At 50.4% G+C, this 15,637-nt stretch overlaps 1 protein-coding gene across 2 annotated transcripts in view; it reads right to left on the reverse strand.

Moving 5' to 3' along the window:
- The window catches only part of EDIL3 (EGF like repeats and discoidin domains 3), a 260,571-nt gene extending 246,382 nt beyond the window's left edge, over nt 1–14,189 (reverse strand). For both annotated transcript variants that reach the window (XM_040986004.1, XM_040986005.1), the window contains exon 1: nt 14,004–14,189. In XM_040986004.1, coding sequence (XP_040841938.1) covers nt 14,004–14,070 — 67 coding nt within the window. In that variant the 5' untranslated portion in view covers nt 14,071–14,189. The remainder of the gene's footprint in view (nt 1–14,003) is intronic.
- Between the last annotated feature and the right edge of the window lie 1,448 nt (nt 14,190–15,637).

The raw sequence follows: 15,637 nt of genomic DNA on the forward strand, positions 1-15,637 counted from the left end.
CGATGAACAAAAATAAGCACTTAAAGAGCTAGGGATAGAAATTTTGCAATAAAAGATCATGAGGACAGATTTCTTCCTCTAAGACCCTGCGCAAGGTAAGGATGCCTACTCCTGCTATGTCCGTGTGAACTGCTACAGGCAGTTCTAGACACAGAAAAAATTCACAGCATCCAAACTGGAATGGAAGGAGTATTTTTATTTGTTTTCGCAGGTAATGTGGTTCTATCCTTTCAAATATGTAGAAAAGCCTAAATATATTACACATATCAAGACAAAAAGAGAGGAGCGGGGAAGAGGGAAGAAGGGAGGGAGGGAGAGGGGAAGAAAGGAGGGAGAATGGAGGGAGATGGGAGGGGGAGGGAAGTGGGAAAGGAGAGAATGAGAGAGGAGAGGAGAGAGGAAAGGAGGATGAAGGCAGGGAGGAAAGAGCAAGACAAACGCATCACCTCAGGACTTTATAGATGCTAAGATCCGGGGCAGGTGTGGTGAGCTCACAGGTAAATAACCATGTGCAGTGCTGGCACCCCACATGGGTTCAATGTCACAGGATTCCACTTAACACCTGCAGTTAGTCAGATTCAGAGAGAAACAAGGCAGGGAGACATGGGGGATGGGGGGGGCAGGGGGGAATGGGAGCCCTGGGAGGACTGGGTGGGTATAGCTTAATGAGTGTGAGGTTTCACCTGCACAAAATGCAAACTAGAAGCATGGGTTGTGGCAGTGGTGGTATATCATGAATGCATTTGTACCACTCACCTAAAGACTGTAAATTTTATCACAGTTATCAGAGTAAATACAAAGTTTAAAAATCCCTATATCATACACTTGCTTCAATAGTATTTCTTTCAGATAGCCATTTAAGCCTCTACATAAGTATACCAAAATTTTACCATTATACTCTGTTGAAAAGTAATGTTTACTGGCTCAGAAACTAAAAAAAAAAGAAAATTAGAGTTTTAAAGAAACATGAACCACCCTGCCTTAAACAAAGAAAAACCATTTCCAAAAGTTCTCTTATCATGTTCATAAAAAGTGCTAGATTCTGTAGTTTTTACTCTGTACAGCTGTCTCCCTGATACACTTTTTGGAAACATAGGTCCCTTTTAGCACCTTCAGGCTAGAAGTGGAAATCACACAATGAGTGCAATCGCAAGCACAGACATCCTTGTAAGTGTCCCTGGGGCGTTTAAGAAAAGTGTAAGTGGCCATGGTGTTACCGAACTTGTAACAAAGGCATCAATGTGATGCTAGGGTGATGCAAAAGCGTGTCCAACATCTTTCTGTAGACCCATGTGGCTCTAATGGAAGTATAATAAGAACTAGATCATCATTACCCAAGGGTAGAATAACAGTGGTAAAGGGGGCATTAACAATCTCATGAAGATTATATATACATATTTCTCTCAACCTGTGGAGGACTGAACCTGAGGGAATGTATAATGGAGATGTAGCGAAATAAGTATGTCCATAGGTAGAAACAGAGAAGACCCCGTGCACCCAGTACAAGGATGGACTCAGCGAAATGGCAGATAATCTCCTACATTGCTGGTAGACACCTCAGTGTGATGGACTTGTGAGGGTCCAGGAAAGACACCTACTGTAAGACTGGAGGGGAGAAGGGTGGGGAGGGCAGGGATCATGGGGAGAGGGAAGAGAGACTGCATTGCAAAATAAAGAAAAAAAAGTGGAAGCCCTGACTGCTTCCAGGGGCACACACAGCAGGGTGACAACTCCCAGGAGCCACCTCCCAAGGCCGCCTTCACTCTGCCAAGCAGCTCCAGGTAGAGCAGGTGTGTGTTCAGCGCAGCGGGAGGGAGCAAGGGAGTCAGGGCTGGAGGGATGCAACGCTGCTGCCTCTGCTGCTCCTGGGAGGGACTTCCCAGCACCAAGGCAATTAGCAGATCCAAAGGCTATCTGCAGCTCCTTCATCCAACAATTAAAAACACCACCAAGCTTGTCAAGCTTAGTAATCAAGTGACAGTCTCAAGCTGTCATCCATACAAAGTTGCCACTACTCTACTGCAAAATGAGAATTTAAACTATACCCCAAATCTTTGTTGTCTGGGTGTTTATAAATTAGATGGCTACGGAAATGGTGGGTTATTTATTCAGTCCGGTCTTAGAGCTTGCCACCATTCAAGTACTTATTACTTCTTAAAAATGTGTTCCTTCAAGTCCATGCATCAGTACTCTGAGGAGATGAGGATTTATTAAATAACTGAAGGAGCCCATCCAAAAAAGAAAAAAAAACTCGCTTTACATTAACTATAAAGAAGGTGTGCTCCAGCAGTCATCTTTCACCCATGATGCATGCAAGCTTAAACATGAAGTGAATATCTCCTATGCATGAGACGCCATGTTGGGAGGTGGATATCCGTCAGAAATCAATACCCAGGATATTCTTGCTGCACTCTCCCAACTCACAGCACTCAGAACACAAGATGAAACAGCAATGAGAAACAAGCTACAGAACTAGGATGCTGGAAAAGAGTTATGATAGAAAACAACGGCAGGGGAGTGTGTGTCAGAGAGAGAGAAACAGGGAGGGGGGAGGGAGGGAGAGAGAGAGCACAAGCGAGAAAGGGAGAAAGAAGGAGAGAGAGGGAGGGAGGGAGATGGAGGGGGAGGGAGAGGGAAGGAAAGGGAAGGAGGAGGGAGGGAGGGAAGGAGGAGGGAGGGAGGGAGGGAGGGAGGGAGAGAGGGAGACAGAAAGTGAGCATGCGAGCATGCCGGAGCCCGAGTTTCCTTCAGAGGATCCAAGAGAAAGACACTCCCAAGTCTATAGGACGAAGTTTGGAGCACAGGCAGGATAACATGGAGAAGACACCAGACCAGATGGAGCAGAGAAACAGCTGCTCAAGGAGAGCTTCAAGACAACAAGCAACACATCGAAGAGCCGGCACAGAGCACATACGAAATGGAAACCAAGGATAAGGGTTTGGGTGCTGTAGCATTCACCAGCAGATATGTACTTGACATTAAAATAGCAATCAACACCCCAGTCACAGCATTTTCAGGAAATGAAGTCAGCTCATTCCAAGATCTGAGTGGGGAAAGCATACATCACAGGATAGTACCAATCACACTGCCTACAGGATGAGAAAGCTTCAAGTAAAATTCTAGAGCAGTCCAATTCCAAACAAGATTAGGTGTGAGCGTGGCAGGGAGCATGATCCAACTGCATATTAATTGAAAAAGGGGTGGCCTAATGGGGAAAAAATAAACAGAGAAACAACAAATTGAAAATTAAGAATGTAATTTTATAATTAAAAAAAAAAACAACTACAATGTCTCCATGTGCCAGTATTTCAGGGAATCATGTCCCCAGAATTCTCTGTTGGATTCTTGGCTTGCTTGCGGAATAAATATGTAGGCTACTTGGATGGAGTCCAAATGAAACGACTCACATCATGAAAGAAAGGCTTACAAGGAGAGATTAAAGGGGAAAAAAACATGTACAACTCTAGCATGTCAGAAACCAAAGAAAACATTAAGGTTTACAAATATTTGAAAAATGTAAACTTGAGGTGAAAAGAATTTGTCCTGTAGAGTGTTACACAACTGTAGTCTAGAAGACAAAAAAAAAAAAAAAAAAAAACCGCCCCCTCCCAAATAATGCTAATTGTTTCCAATGAGAACCTCTGGGGCCAAGGATCCATTCCAGGATGAGGAGGAATGCCACGGAGCGAGCACACAGCTCATCTCCATCACTCCAGGAGCCTAAGTTCAGACACACGTCTCACTCGGGACCCTGAGCTGTGCAGCCCTGCGGAAGGACCACTGGGATCCTCAGCTGTGCAGCTCCGCGGAGGGACCACCGGGACCCTGAGCTGTGCAGCTCCGCGGAGGGACCACCGGAGCAGGATGAAAGTAGGTCAGGGCATGACTGCACAAGGCCTGCATCCCCCAGCAGCGCGTTAAATTTAGCAGGGAGCCTTCTGGGGATTTGGGGCTTTTCTCTGCAACTGTGTCATGGAGAACGGATTCCTGCGTTTGGAGATATAAGCCCTAGTTCTGGGTGCCAACAACCTTTTGTGCTCTCCAACATCTGCCTCAGCTGTGGAGCAGACTGCGCAGAGTCCCACTGGGTGGGCTATGACTTGTAGACAAACACAAAAGCAAAGTGTCTAAAAGCGTTGTTGTTAGTGAGATGTGCTGCTTACCATGGTGAACTTAATGTGTCCAGGGCTGCAAGGTGAAAGCCATCTCAAAGAATACTGACTGGAAAAAGATTCTTTAATCTACTTAGATTATTAAATAAGTTTAATTAAATAGATTATTTAATTATTTGTTTTACTGAAAAGACAGACAGGACTTCCATCTGCTGATTCCCTGTCCAAGTGGCTGTAACAGCCAGGGCTACGTGGATCTAAAGCCAGGATCCAGGGGCTTCTTCCAGGGCTCCCACGTGGGTGCAGGGTCCCAAGGCTTTGGGCCATCCTCGACTGTATTCCCAGGCCACAAACAGGGAGCTAGATGGGAAGCGGGGCCACCAAAACACTTACTGGCACCCATCTAGTATCCCAGTATGTGCAAGGCGAGGACTTTAGCTGCTAGGCTACCCCACCAGGCCCAGATTCTTTAATTTTGTCATTAGAATTCCACAATGCTGTTGAAATCACCCAGGAAAATAAAGCAAGCATCAATGATACCACTGGAGAAACTAATAAATGGCTGAGTCCGTGTTAGAATGGGAAAGACCTCAGAGGTCAGGCTGCAAAACAGAGGTGAGGACGAGGAGGACTGAGAACCAGAACCGAGACCAACAGCAGCTTCCATGAAAGGAGGGAGAAAAAGGCACAATCATGGAAATTCAAGTTAAGAGCTGGAAAGTCTGGGAAACAGAAAATATTGCTGTTCGCTGAGTAATCATCGTCAATGGAAACTACTAATAAAGAGCAGTGCCAGAGAGTGCCCTAAAACTAAAGATGGGCACTGCCAGAGCTGGGAACATGCTGGAAGACTAACCTCGAATCTTAAGAGAGCCCCACACCCACTGGAAAAATGTGTCTTAGTGGACACGTGGCAAGGGAAGAAACCAGGCCCAGGAACCATGGAGGACAGAGGATGCCAGGAAGGACCCTGGGGGCTCCAGAGAGGAACTGAGTGCCACTTGCTACTGGCAAGGCCTGTTCATACACATCCAACTGCGGTATGCAACCAAATTTTCAAAAAAAAATTCAGCGGAGTCCAAGAAGGGAAAGGCAGGCCCAGCCTGGTAGCCAAGTGGCTAAATCCTCACCTTGTTTGCACCAGGATCCCATATGGGTACCCATCCAAGTCCCAGCTGCCCCACTTCCCATCCAGCTCCCTGCCTGTGGCTGGGAAAGCAGTCAAGGACAGCCCAAAGCCTTGGGACCCTGCACCCGTGTGGGATACCTGGAAGAAACTAGTGGCTCCTGGCTTTGGATCAGCTCAGCTCTGGCCATTGAAGCCATGTGGGGAGTGAACCAGCAGATGGAAGATCTCTCTGTAAATCTACCCTTCCAATAAAAACATGAGTCCAAAAAAGAAAAAAAGAAAAGAAAAAGAAAAGCAAGCCAAGCACCACTCTAATGGCCCCAAGCAGAGCGATTCTGCACAAACAGTACAAGCTCTGCTCTCAGAACACACGGCTCATGAGCAAACACCAGTGATGCCCTGCACTTCAGGTCACACATCCTAGGGCTCTCGGGTTCCCCTTCTCTTAATTATGAGTAAGAATCCTTTCCCTAATAGGCGGGGGGAATGATGAAGGGAATCCAGAACGGGTGTGGCGACGCTTGTCCATTGTCAAGTACTCTGCTGATGCAGAGGAGATGTCGTCCTACCAAACGGAGACCTTTCCATGACCTTGGAAAATACTTCATCAAGCCTGAATGTTTAGATTTTGGTTAAACAACTGTTTAAACAACCCATGGTTTTCTAGTTGATTTGGCTTCAGATCATCCGGTGACTTTGTTTGGCTGAAATGTCTTAATGCAGTTATATTAAAAACACAAAAAAGGCATTAAATGAGGAAGACAAATTAAAATGCCTTCACGAAACTAGTGCAAGTTAAACTTCTACTAACCTTTTTACCTTCCTAAGCATCTGAGAATGATGGAAGGAGTCATTCCTACACAGCAGTGGGACAGGACGGAGAAGCGCTAGAAAGAAACCAGAACTTCACACCGGTTAAATTTGGGAGAAAACTCTCTCCCGACTTTCTCCCCAGTTCTTGGCTCCTCCCTCCGCCCCTCACGTGGCTCTGCATGTCATATGAACTCTAAGCAAAAGGCATAGGCCCTGAGATCTGAACTTGCAGAGTTATGGCACTTCTGTCGACTTCAATTTCGAAAATAACCAGCAGCCATTTGGTTAGAGACGAGCTGTGTGAGTGATGGATAATCAAGTCCCCTTGACAAGAGGCCTCGGTCACATACAGCACGTGCGACTCAGAGGCACCGGCTTCCTTCCGTAGTTGATGGTGGCCTTGACATCTGAACTCAGCTTTATTCTCACTAGCTGCTAAGGAGCTGTGTGCTCACAGGACAATACTGAGCCTGCTGGTCCCCTGCCTCGTAGAGCTGTGAGAATTCACAAGGCTGACCCCAAGAGGGGGGTGCAGAGTGGGTGCTCAACACACACCGGATTGCTTACCGCGTCTGAGGAGCCGTGGCAGTGTTTTGGTAGCACTTAGGCTATTACGGTGTCAGGCCCCAGATAAAGAGAACAAGACAGAATAATGCTCCCCTCAAATTAAAAAAAAAAAAAAAGGATTGTCTGTAGGTCAAAATTCAAGTTAGCCAGAACTGTTAGAACCTTTGTTTCACTTGGAAGCTCTTTTTTTGTTGGGGATTCCTATTTTGTTTAATTATATAAATATGTTTACAGAATTTAACTATTAGATATATATATATATATATATATATATTTGAGACATACAAAGAGAAAAGAGGGGCTGCTGCAGTGGCATAGCATGCTAATCTCCACCTGCAGTTCTGGGACAGGCAGGACTGGAACAATACTGGTTCTAGCCCTAGCTGCTCCACTCCACCAGCTTTCTGTTTATGGCCTGGGAAAGCAGCAAAGGATGGCTCAAGTCCTTGGAACCTCATGCAGGAGGCTTGGGGGACGTTCCAGGCTCCTGGATTCAGACTGGTTCAGCTCCAACCATTGGCCATTTGCAGAGTGAACCAGTAGAAGGAGGATCTCTCTCTTTCTCTCTTTCCCTACTTCTCTCTGTAAATGTGCCCTTCAAATAGGAAGAAATCTGTTAAAACAGTAAGAAACAGTGCTTCCTTCTTCTGCTCCACTCTCACACACCTGCAACACAAGCAAGAGGCTGAAGCCAAGATAGGAACCCAACTGAGGGCTCCAACATGGCTGCCAGAACTCGCTGCTGGCTCCCAGGATCCAGGAAGCTGCAGCCAGAAGTCAGAGCCAGGACTCCAACTAGACCCCGGATGTGGGACGTGATGCCTTAGCCGCTAAGGCAGAGCCCGGTCCCTAAGTGCAGATTCCTAACATGGAAAGCACTTCACATCCTTGCTGCACTTGAACGTTACATTTTTAACAGTGCTCTTGCAGGAGGAGCAGCAGAGGGAAAATGCTTTCAACGTAGGCTCACTTAACAACAAGCTCTGCAAGAGAGGGTTATGTAAGAAAGTAAGAAACAAAGCTTTCACGGTTCCTCAAACTACTTCTGACCTATTTTTATATAAAATGCTTACAGCTGCCTCAAATGTGCAAACACTTCTAAGGGCACACTCGGGTGTGCAAGGGGCAGGTCTGTGCAGGGCGGCCGGCTGAGTGAACCTGGTTGTTCCGGGGCTGCTGCTTGGCTCTGGGGTTGGTTCTGTCCAGCACTAGCCCAAGGTACTAGAGCTGAAGCACCAAACACGCAACAACAACTTGATTACAAATGTTCAAAGCACCATGAACCGTCATGTGGTTTTTGTTCGTGGGTGACATTCTACAAGACTTAGGGGTTAGAATAGAGTGAGACTACAAGAGAGTAAAAAGCAAAAATAAATATGAGAGGAGTGCGGATAACAGTGTGAAAACTGAAGTTGAGGCAACACCTGGGAGGGACAAAGCCTGATGATGACCTAGATGTGAAGATGGACAGAGGACTCTTGCATGACTGGCAGGGGGAAGACGTACATTACTGGAAGGACACTGCTCATCATTTCAACCAATGTGTTCTGCACTGGTTCCACTTGACTGTCTTGGGATTTTCTCCTCTGTACCATGAATCCTTTTTCACCCTGGCTGACCTCATACAACCTGTAGCGTCAGTGAAAATCTAAATGTCATTCTGACCTCGGTACAAGGGGCTTAAAGGATTACTTTGCATGTTCCAAATAACCCACTGCCAAGCGCCAAGTACAAGTCTTGAAAAACACATGGTGGTCTAACCTTGCGTCCAGGTGACTTTCAAATCAAGAACATGCCCGTCTAACTAGGGATTCAGACGTGGCCTGCCCATCTGTGGCACACGATGCCATATTAAGAGCTCAATCGGCCTGATAACACATGTTTTGGCAAACAGAATGTAAAACTCAGGCACTCCTCCTTCTCCATAGTAACAATCACATCCCGAAGTGCTTTAGTGCTTAAAAAGCTTTCACCTAATTCTTTGACTTAAATCCTCTATTCTGTGTCATGCACTATAAACCTTCTGTTGAATAAATCCTACACAGCTCTTACTACTGCAATCGTGTGCTTCTAAAAGCAAAACAGCAGTACGGTTTCTTCTAAAATACAACCACATAGTTGCAGGATGCCTTGTCTGCGTCGAGAGGGCCACTCCTTTTCTTGCAAAATTGAGCTCTAGGTTTTACAAGGCCATTACTTCATTACTCTGGGGTGAAAAAAAATCAATAAAAATTACAGGATAACACTTTCTCTGGCGTGATGACAAAGTTTCCAAATAAGAGTCTTCTCCAGGTGCCTCCTCAACCAGTAAGCAAGTTTTCAAGACCAAGACGAAACAGTTCTGACAAGAATTTTTCCTATTGTGTATGCTGCTTTGGTGTCCTTGAAACATGGAGCACAAGCAGTGAGCCTTTCTTTAGGGCGTAAGTTCAATAATGGCATCGATTATTGTACTATTCATGCCCAAGGTCATGTGTTTGGGCCTTGACACTTTCCCCTCACCATTCATTCATTCATTCTCATTCTGTCTCTCTCTCTTTCACACACACACACACACACACACACACACACACACATTCTGTCTCTAAACAGCCCCAGCCCTACACTAGAAGACATCCCTACTTCTATGTATCATTTGCTGGTCTCCTTTGTATGCATACTTCATTGCTGTGTGCGCCTTCCCTATCATTTCATGTACATTTCATTCTCTCAGACCCACTTTCTAGAGAGTCCAGGAACTTGAAAAGCCACGCGAAAGAAACTTTTCCACAACGCCCTACCTAGGGCCTCTGCATAACATCCCTAACTTCAGGCAGTCGTGAGTTTTCTGATTCTTTCCTAAGGGTTCTCAACTGGCGCTGTGCGGATCACCACATAGGGCAAGGGCCCGCTCCACCAACGGTGGCTGGAAACCACTGCGCAGTGGGCAGCTTCACACAAGGCCCCAAACAAGTCACGGCCCTGGAGCTGCTCACAACTCAGGCCACGCTTCATTTTCACTGAGGTTTTTCCAACTCGGGATTGGGTAGGCTTTTTTCCTTTCCCCTCCAAGACAAAACAGCACATTTCTTCAGGTTTGCTGGTTTGCAACTTTCTAGTAAGAGTGTCCAGCACATGGAGTGCCTCAGTGGGCACCCCGCAAAGGAAAGGATGGTGAGGACAGAGAGCGGAGACAGAGAGAGCAAGCAACCAGGATGAGGGAGAGATGGGGGAGGGGGAGAGAAGGGGAAAGAAGAGGGGAGGAAGAGAGGCTTTTTATTTTAAGAATCTGACACAGAAAGGATGCTACTGAAAGCAGCTGTTTGGCTTGATGTCAGCAAATGCATAAAAAAAAAATGGAGAGAACTTGTAGGCACCGATTAACAGCAAGCGTGTAGCAGCCTTCAGGGCGGTGCCACCAGATGCTAGGACTAATTTTTGAAGAGAAGTCAATTAAAACTAAAATAAACGACCTCAAGTCACTGTCGGTTATTGTCTCTCACCAGGTGCCTATAAAGGGATTCATGGCTGGCTGGAATGGGCAATGCTTTATCGTGCCATGTCACCTCTTTGGGAACCTGCTGGCTCCAGGCCACATACACTTGGCAACCACGAGGGAAAAAGACCAATCTGAGCCCTCACTTCCACATGTGTTACGTATGTGCAGGCATGAAGCTGAACGCACACATTCCTGTGAACCAAGGTAATCAAATTCCCATTACCAAAGCCAACAGCTGGCATGGAGAGCAAGCAAAGTGTGCTAAAACTCCCACAGTGACCGCACTGGTGCCTCCCAGCTCCATATCCGCTTGGTAAGGACACGGGAGACTCTGGTTAACAAATGGCTCAACTTAAGTGTGCAGGTTGCTGTGTTCAGTCAGGCAACAGGACACCCCAGTTAAGGTCCTATAGTAAACGGGGTAGGCTCTCTCCCTCGTTCCCAGGAAGCAGCTTCATACAGGGTACAAAGCCATTTTCTGTGGATTTGTAAATGACCATTTATGGTTCTCTCTTTAAAGATCTCCACTGATTATTCTGACACCTGGTGGTGAGAGGACAGCTGACTGCCACACTCCTCTTCCTGTCCAGGGTGCTCTCAAACACAAGCCCAGACTTTGTCAAGGTATTCTCCATCACAATTAGGCAGTAATTCATTCAGTTTAAGCACTTCTAGGCCTATGCTTCTAACAGGATTCTGAAAGGGAAACCCTGAGACTCATTTCCAACAGGACTTTGCTCACCTGGAAAACCAGGTGACGGCAAATACCTTCACCTGCATTTACCGAAAACCCAATCACTGCATGTGTTCTGATAAAAAGCACAAATGCTGGCCATCTTCCTCAAACCACAGGTTAAGAACTCGACCACAAGTGGGGCTTGGCTTTACTTTTCTGTGATTTTTTTTTTCTTTTATGATGTCTGTCAAAAACAACTAACCACATATTTCCAAACTTTTCTATTTTTCACTAATCATCCACATGGCATAATTTATCCTCCCCCAAACCTGTTACATCATCAGTCACACTCAAAGCCACAGCGCCTTCAAGGGGATACAGTGAACAGCAACCGTCAGGGTGGCTTTCTTAGGCTTTAGCAAACTATCCAATGAGGCCATTGTTACAAACACCGCACACAAAACCACAGCACGTAGCCCAACCCACTATCCAAAACTTCAAAAAAAAAAAAAGTTTTAAGAAAACTTTATGGAGCTTAAAAACTTGATCTTGATCAACAGCAATGAAATCCACTGTGTGGTTTTTCAGGTTAGATTCCAAACTGGCAACCCAGTGTTTTCCAGTAGTACAGGGGGAATGCTACCGTTTTGTTCTAGCTCTATAGCTCACACTATTTCACACAGACAATGGAGCCCAAGGTGCCGAGAAGTGCATTCCCTCTTGAAACACGGCCACAGCCGCCAGCTGTATTTCACTTAATTACGACTGTTAATTTGGCATTTCAAAAACTGGTCAGGAATAAATCTTTCATCTTTGGTTTGAAACTACAAAGTGAATGGATGGGCGAGCCGATTGAGACACCAGTGTGTGAAAACAAGTATTATACAGAAATCTGTTATTTCTGCACAAATACTATCACATGATTCTCAGAGCTAAGGCAGAGAGGGAGAGTGTTCGGGCAAGGATTGACTCCAGTTAACTAGGAACCACCCTGGCTAGAGTGGAGCAATGCCAAGTGCCAGTCTCGATGGTTCTGGCCGGGGCCATCCGCTTAGGGCACAAACCACAAGCTTGCGGCCCAACTGCCTAAGCTGTCACGTGCTGCTGGCAACCGTGTGCTTGTTATTGAATTTTTTTTAGAGCAACCCATAATGATGAATAATTTAACAGCTAATAAAATATTCAATCTGACTGATCCATTGGTTTAATTTTAAAATAAAGGCGACTCATTAAGGGAGTCACAAGGCCTTCCTTATCAAATTGCAGGCGTGAACCTCACACAGTGGGGAAACATCCACTCACGCAAGGACAGGGGCAGCGGGTTCCTGATGGAGCGGCCTGGGGTCAACTCCAGCTTCTTTAAGTTGGCCCAAAGTTTAATTGCTCTGAGCTGTCACAGCCAACTGCATACTGCCTTCCTCCACAGAACCCAAGCCCGGGTGAGTGTCAAAGGACAAGGTGAATGCATTACTGCAGCTTGCTTCCCTAAAGCCCAGGCTCCCTCTCCCCGAAGAAAAAGCCACCGGGCGAGTGCGGAGCACTCCTTGCCTGCATCCTCTAGGCAGAACCGAGTGGGAGATCCAAGCACCCACTCCACTGCCAGCTTGACCGCGGCTGCTGCTGCGGGGAACCGTGCGCTCCGCAAGGGTTCCTCCTGGACACCAAGGTCCAGGCCAGGAGCCAGGGGGGCTCGTCCCTGTTCCCCGCGCGCTCAGGAATCCTGGCCTCACCACCCACCTACGCCCACTAACCGCCGGGCGCACAGTCCCCTCTGCAAGCCGCGCGCCCCCCCGCGTGCGCTGCACTTCGTTACGCGTGCGGCGGGAGCGCGGTGCGGGTGCGTGGCAGCGGCCGTGTGTGTGTGTGTGTGTGTGTGTGTGTGTGTGTGTGTGTGTGTGTGTGTGTGTGTGTGTGTGTGTGTGTGTGTGTGTGTGTGTGTGTGTGTGTGTGTGTGTGTGTGTGTGTGTGTGTGTGTGTGTGTGTGTGTGTGTGTGTGTGTGTTCACGCTGGGAGGCAGGTGGGGGGTAAGGAGGACGAGACATGAGAGTGCCTTCAGTTCTTCCCTGTGAAGGATCAAAGTAAGGAAGGAATCCAGTCGGGAAATCAGAGCTGGGGAAAAAGAAAAAAGCCTGGGCCGGAGCCGGCTGCGGAGCCCACCGCTCCCCTAGCCTCCCGCCGAGGGGCGGCCGGGCCTGCTCGGGTCGCTGCGCGAGGGGATCGCGGCGAGTGCTCCCTTCCACACTCACGCACCGGAGGGCCGCGTGCCGGAGGGAGGGCGCCCGAGCAAGGTGCGGCCAGGCCTCCTCCCCGAACCGCGGGCAGCTGCCCTGGAACCCTCCGAATGCCCCGGGGGTGGCGCCCACGGGTGCGTGCACTGTGGGGAAGCCTGTTCACGCAGGGTCTGCTCTGGGCAACCGGGCGGTGCGACCTAGGCTTCGCCCGAAGCTGCCCGCTTCCCCTGCGTCCTTCTGCCCTTTCTGGGCTCCCACTCGGCGGCCGGCGACAGGGAGACCGCGCCGGGCAGGGCTCAGCCCGACCCCGACGGCTCGCCTGCGCAACTCGGCGGGAGACTCACCCACGTCCCCCAAGATTTTTTCACAGGTGTTTTTGCCCGCCCCCGCCCTGCCTGCCTTCCTGCAAGTCACGGAAAGCACGGCCAGCGTGACTCCTACAACTTTTCGGCTCCGAGGAGCCAGCTCGAGGCTGGCCGGCTCCCGGGCGGGCACAGGCTGCGGGGCGGAGACGGGGAGGTGTGCGTGCTGAGCCATGCCGAGCCCGGGAGGAAGGGACGCAGTCCGAGGGACCTGCCTCTCCCACGCCCCAGCCCCTAGGGCCGGCGCAGGGTGGCAGGGGCTTGTCCCAGCCCGGCCTGGCGCTCCCCGGCCTCCTTCCCCAGCGCCCCCGGGCTGCCCGGTCCCCCGCCGAAGCCCGCCCGACAGCCGCCGCCCCTGGCACCCCGGCCCCGGAGCCCTCGGTGCCCCCACGCTGCTGTATTCCACCGCGGAGCCTCGTTCCGCCCTCCGTCCCTCAGCACCCCTCGGTGTCCCTCAGCACCCCTCGGTCTCCCTCAGACCCGCGCACTTGGCGAGCACTTTCTCCGGGCACTTCCAGGGCGCACGCACCCTCGGCCCGCGCCGGGACCGCCTCCAGCGCCCCTGCGTGCCAGTCCCAGGGGGTTCCCGCACATCCCCGCACCCGTCCAGCCAGGCCCCGCCGCCGCCTCCTCACCTCTACCGAGCTGAGGGACTCCGAGGCTGAGGCCAAGCAAGAGCCAGGCGGCCACGGCGCGCCTCATGGTGCGGTGTCCGGGCGCGCTCCTCCGGGGTGCCGAGGGGTCGTCGCCAGGGGCCGGGCGGCCGAGGACGAGGCTCGGGGAAGGCGGGCAGCCTGCGCGCGGCGCGCCGGGCCAGCAGTTCCCGGAGAGGCGGCGCGCGGGCGCGGCTAACGGGCGTCCGGGCCGGCGGCGGGCAGCTCGCGGGGCCGCCTGCGGGCGGGCGCGGTGCGGGCTCCCGCGGCTCCGGGGCCCCGCGCGGCTCTCGGCGCCGCCACTGCGGGGCTGCCGACGTGGAGAACAATGAGGCGGGAGGCGAGCGAGCGGCGGCCGGGAGCGCACTGTGTACAAACAGAGGCGGCGTGCGTGTGAGCCCAGCCGCCGCTCCTCCTCCTCTCCCCGCCTATCCCCGTCTCCTCCCAACCCTCCTCGCTCTCCCTCCACCAACACCAGCCCTGCAGCCAGCCTGCCCCCTCTCCCCGCGCCGCTCCGCTCCCGGGAGAGAAAAGCAGGCGACCCCAGCCACGCCCAGCACCTGCCGCCCCCGCCCCGAATTGCCAGTATTGTCTACACTTCACACCTGCCACAGCCTGGGGATTGAAAGATCTTATTGTGTGCCTGCGAGTCTCCGGGTTCACCTCGTCAGGGACTCCCCTAAACTTCCTCAGTATAGCCAGGGAAAGAAGTTGGGAGATTTTTAAGTGTCTCTCTCTCTGGGGTGGGGGGGGTGGGGGGAGCACAGAGCTTTTGTGAGCCTCCCAGTCCCGCCAGGTGAATTTTGCGGGATTTCTTGGGCAATGCAGCTGGGCTCGCAGCTAGATTCCCATCAGCTGGGAGTGGAGCTACGCCTGCGCTCGCTGGGGCTCGCTCCAGGAGCCGGGGGAAGGCGGTGGGCGCCGCAGCTGACGCCCGGAGCAGCCCACTCTCCTGAGCCGAAGGTCTTTCTAAGGCGATGAGTTCGGGGACCTGCAGGGACACAGAAGGCGAGGGCAGACGCTGGCAGCATCGCAAAGCTGGATCAGATTTCCCTGCTACCCACCCAAACCCATACCAACCGACCGGTCTCTGCAAAAGCAGGTGTTTGAGCCAAAAACATAGCTCGCGGCTGACACGTGTGCTTTTGGCTGTGCTCTTCCGTTAGCCGCACAAGGATTCAAACCTGCAGTTTCGGGTACCACAATGAAACACAGCTCTGGCTGGTTTATTTATTTCTCTCCTCTTTTTCTTAGGGAGAAGGGGAAAGAGACAAACACAGAGACATTGAAGGAAGCATTGTAGAAGGCAAGAGGCTGCACGGAAAAATTACTCAAAATAATAGGTCAGTTAAGCCGGGGAGCATCTGCTCTGCCTGCCTCTCTGAAATTCTCGAACGTGCATTTCTGCCTGCCTTTTGGAGTCTGAGATCAAGGGTGCAAGGCTGAGGAAGAAGTCATTCTGAAACCTAAGAAGGTGAGCTCGCTGACTCACTAGAACACAAAGGACTCACTAGAACACAATAGGCAAATGCTTTCAGAGAGCAGGGTTTGTTCACGTCTCGGGTGGGAGGGGAGACAGAAACACACGTATAAAATCACTTTAAGGGAAAGAGGGA

The sequence above is a fragment of the Ochotona curzoniae genome, unplaced genomic scaffold (genome assembly GCF_017591425.1).
Source record: "Ochotona curzoniae isolate NIBS_2020 unplaced genomic scaffold, NIBS_Ocur_1.0 contig_4501, whole genome shotgun sequence".
In the NCBI taxonomy this organism is placed as follows: Eukaryota; Metazoa; Chordata; class Mammalia; order Lagomorpha; family Ochotonidae; genus Ochotona; species Ochotona curzoniae.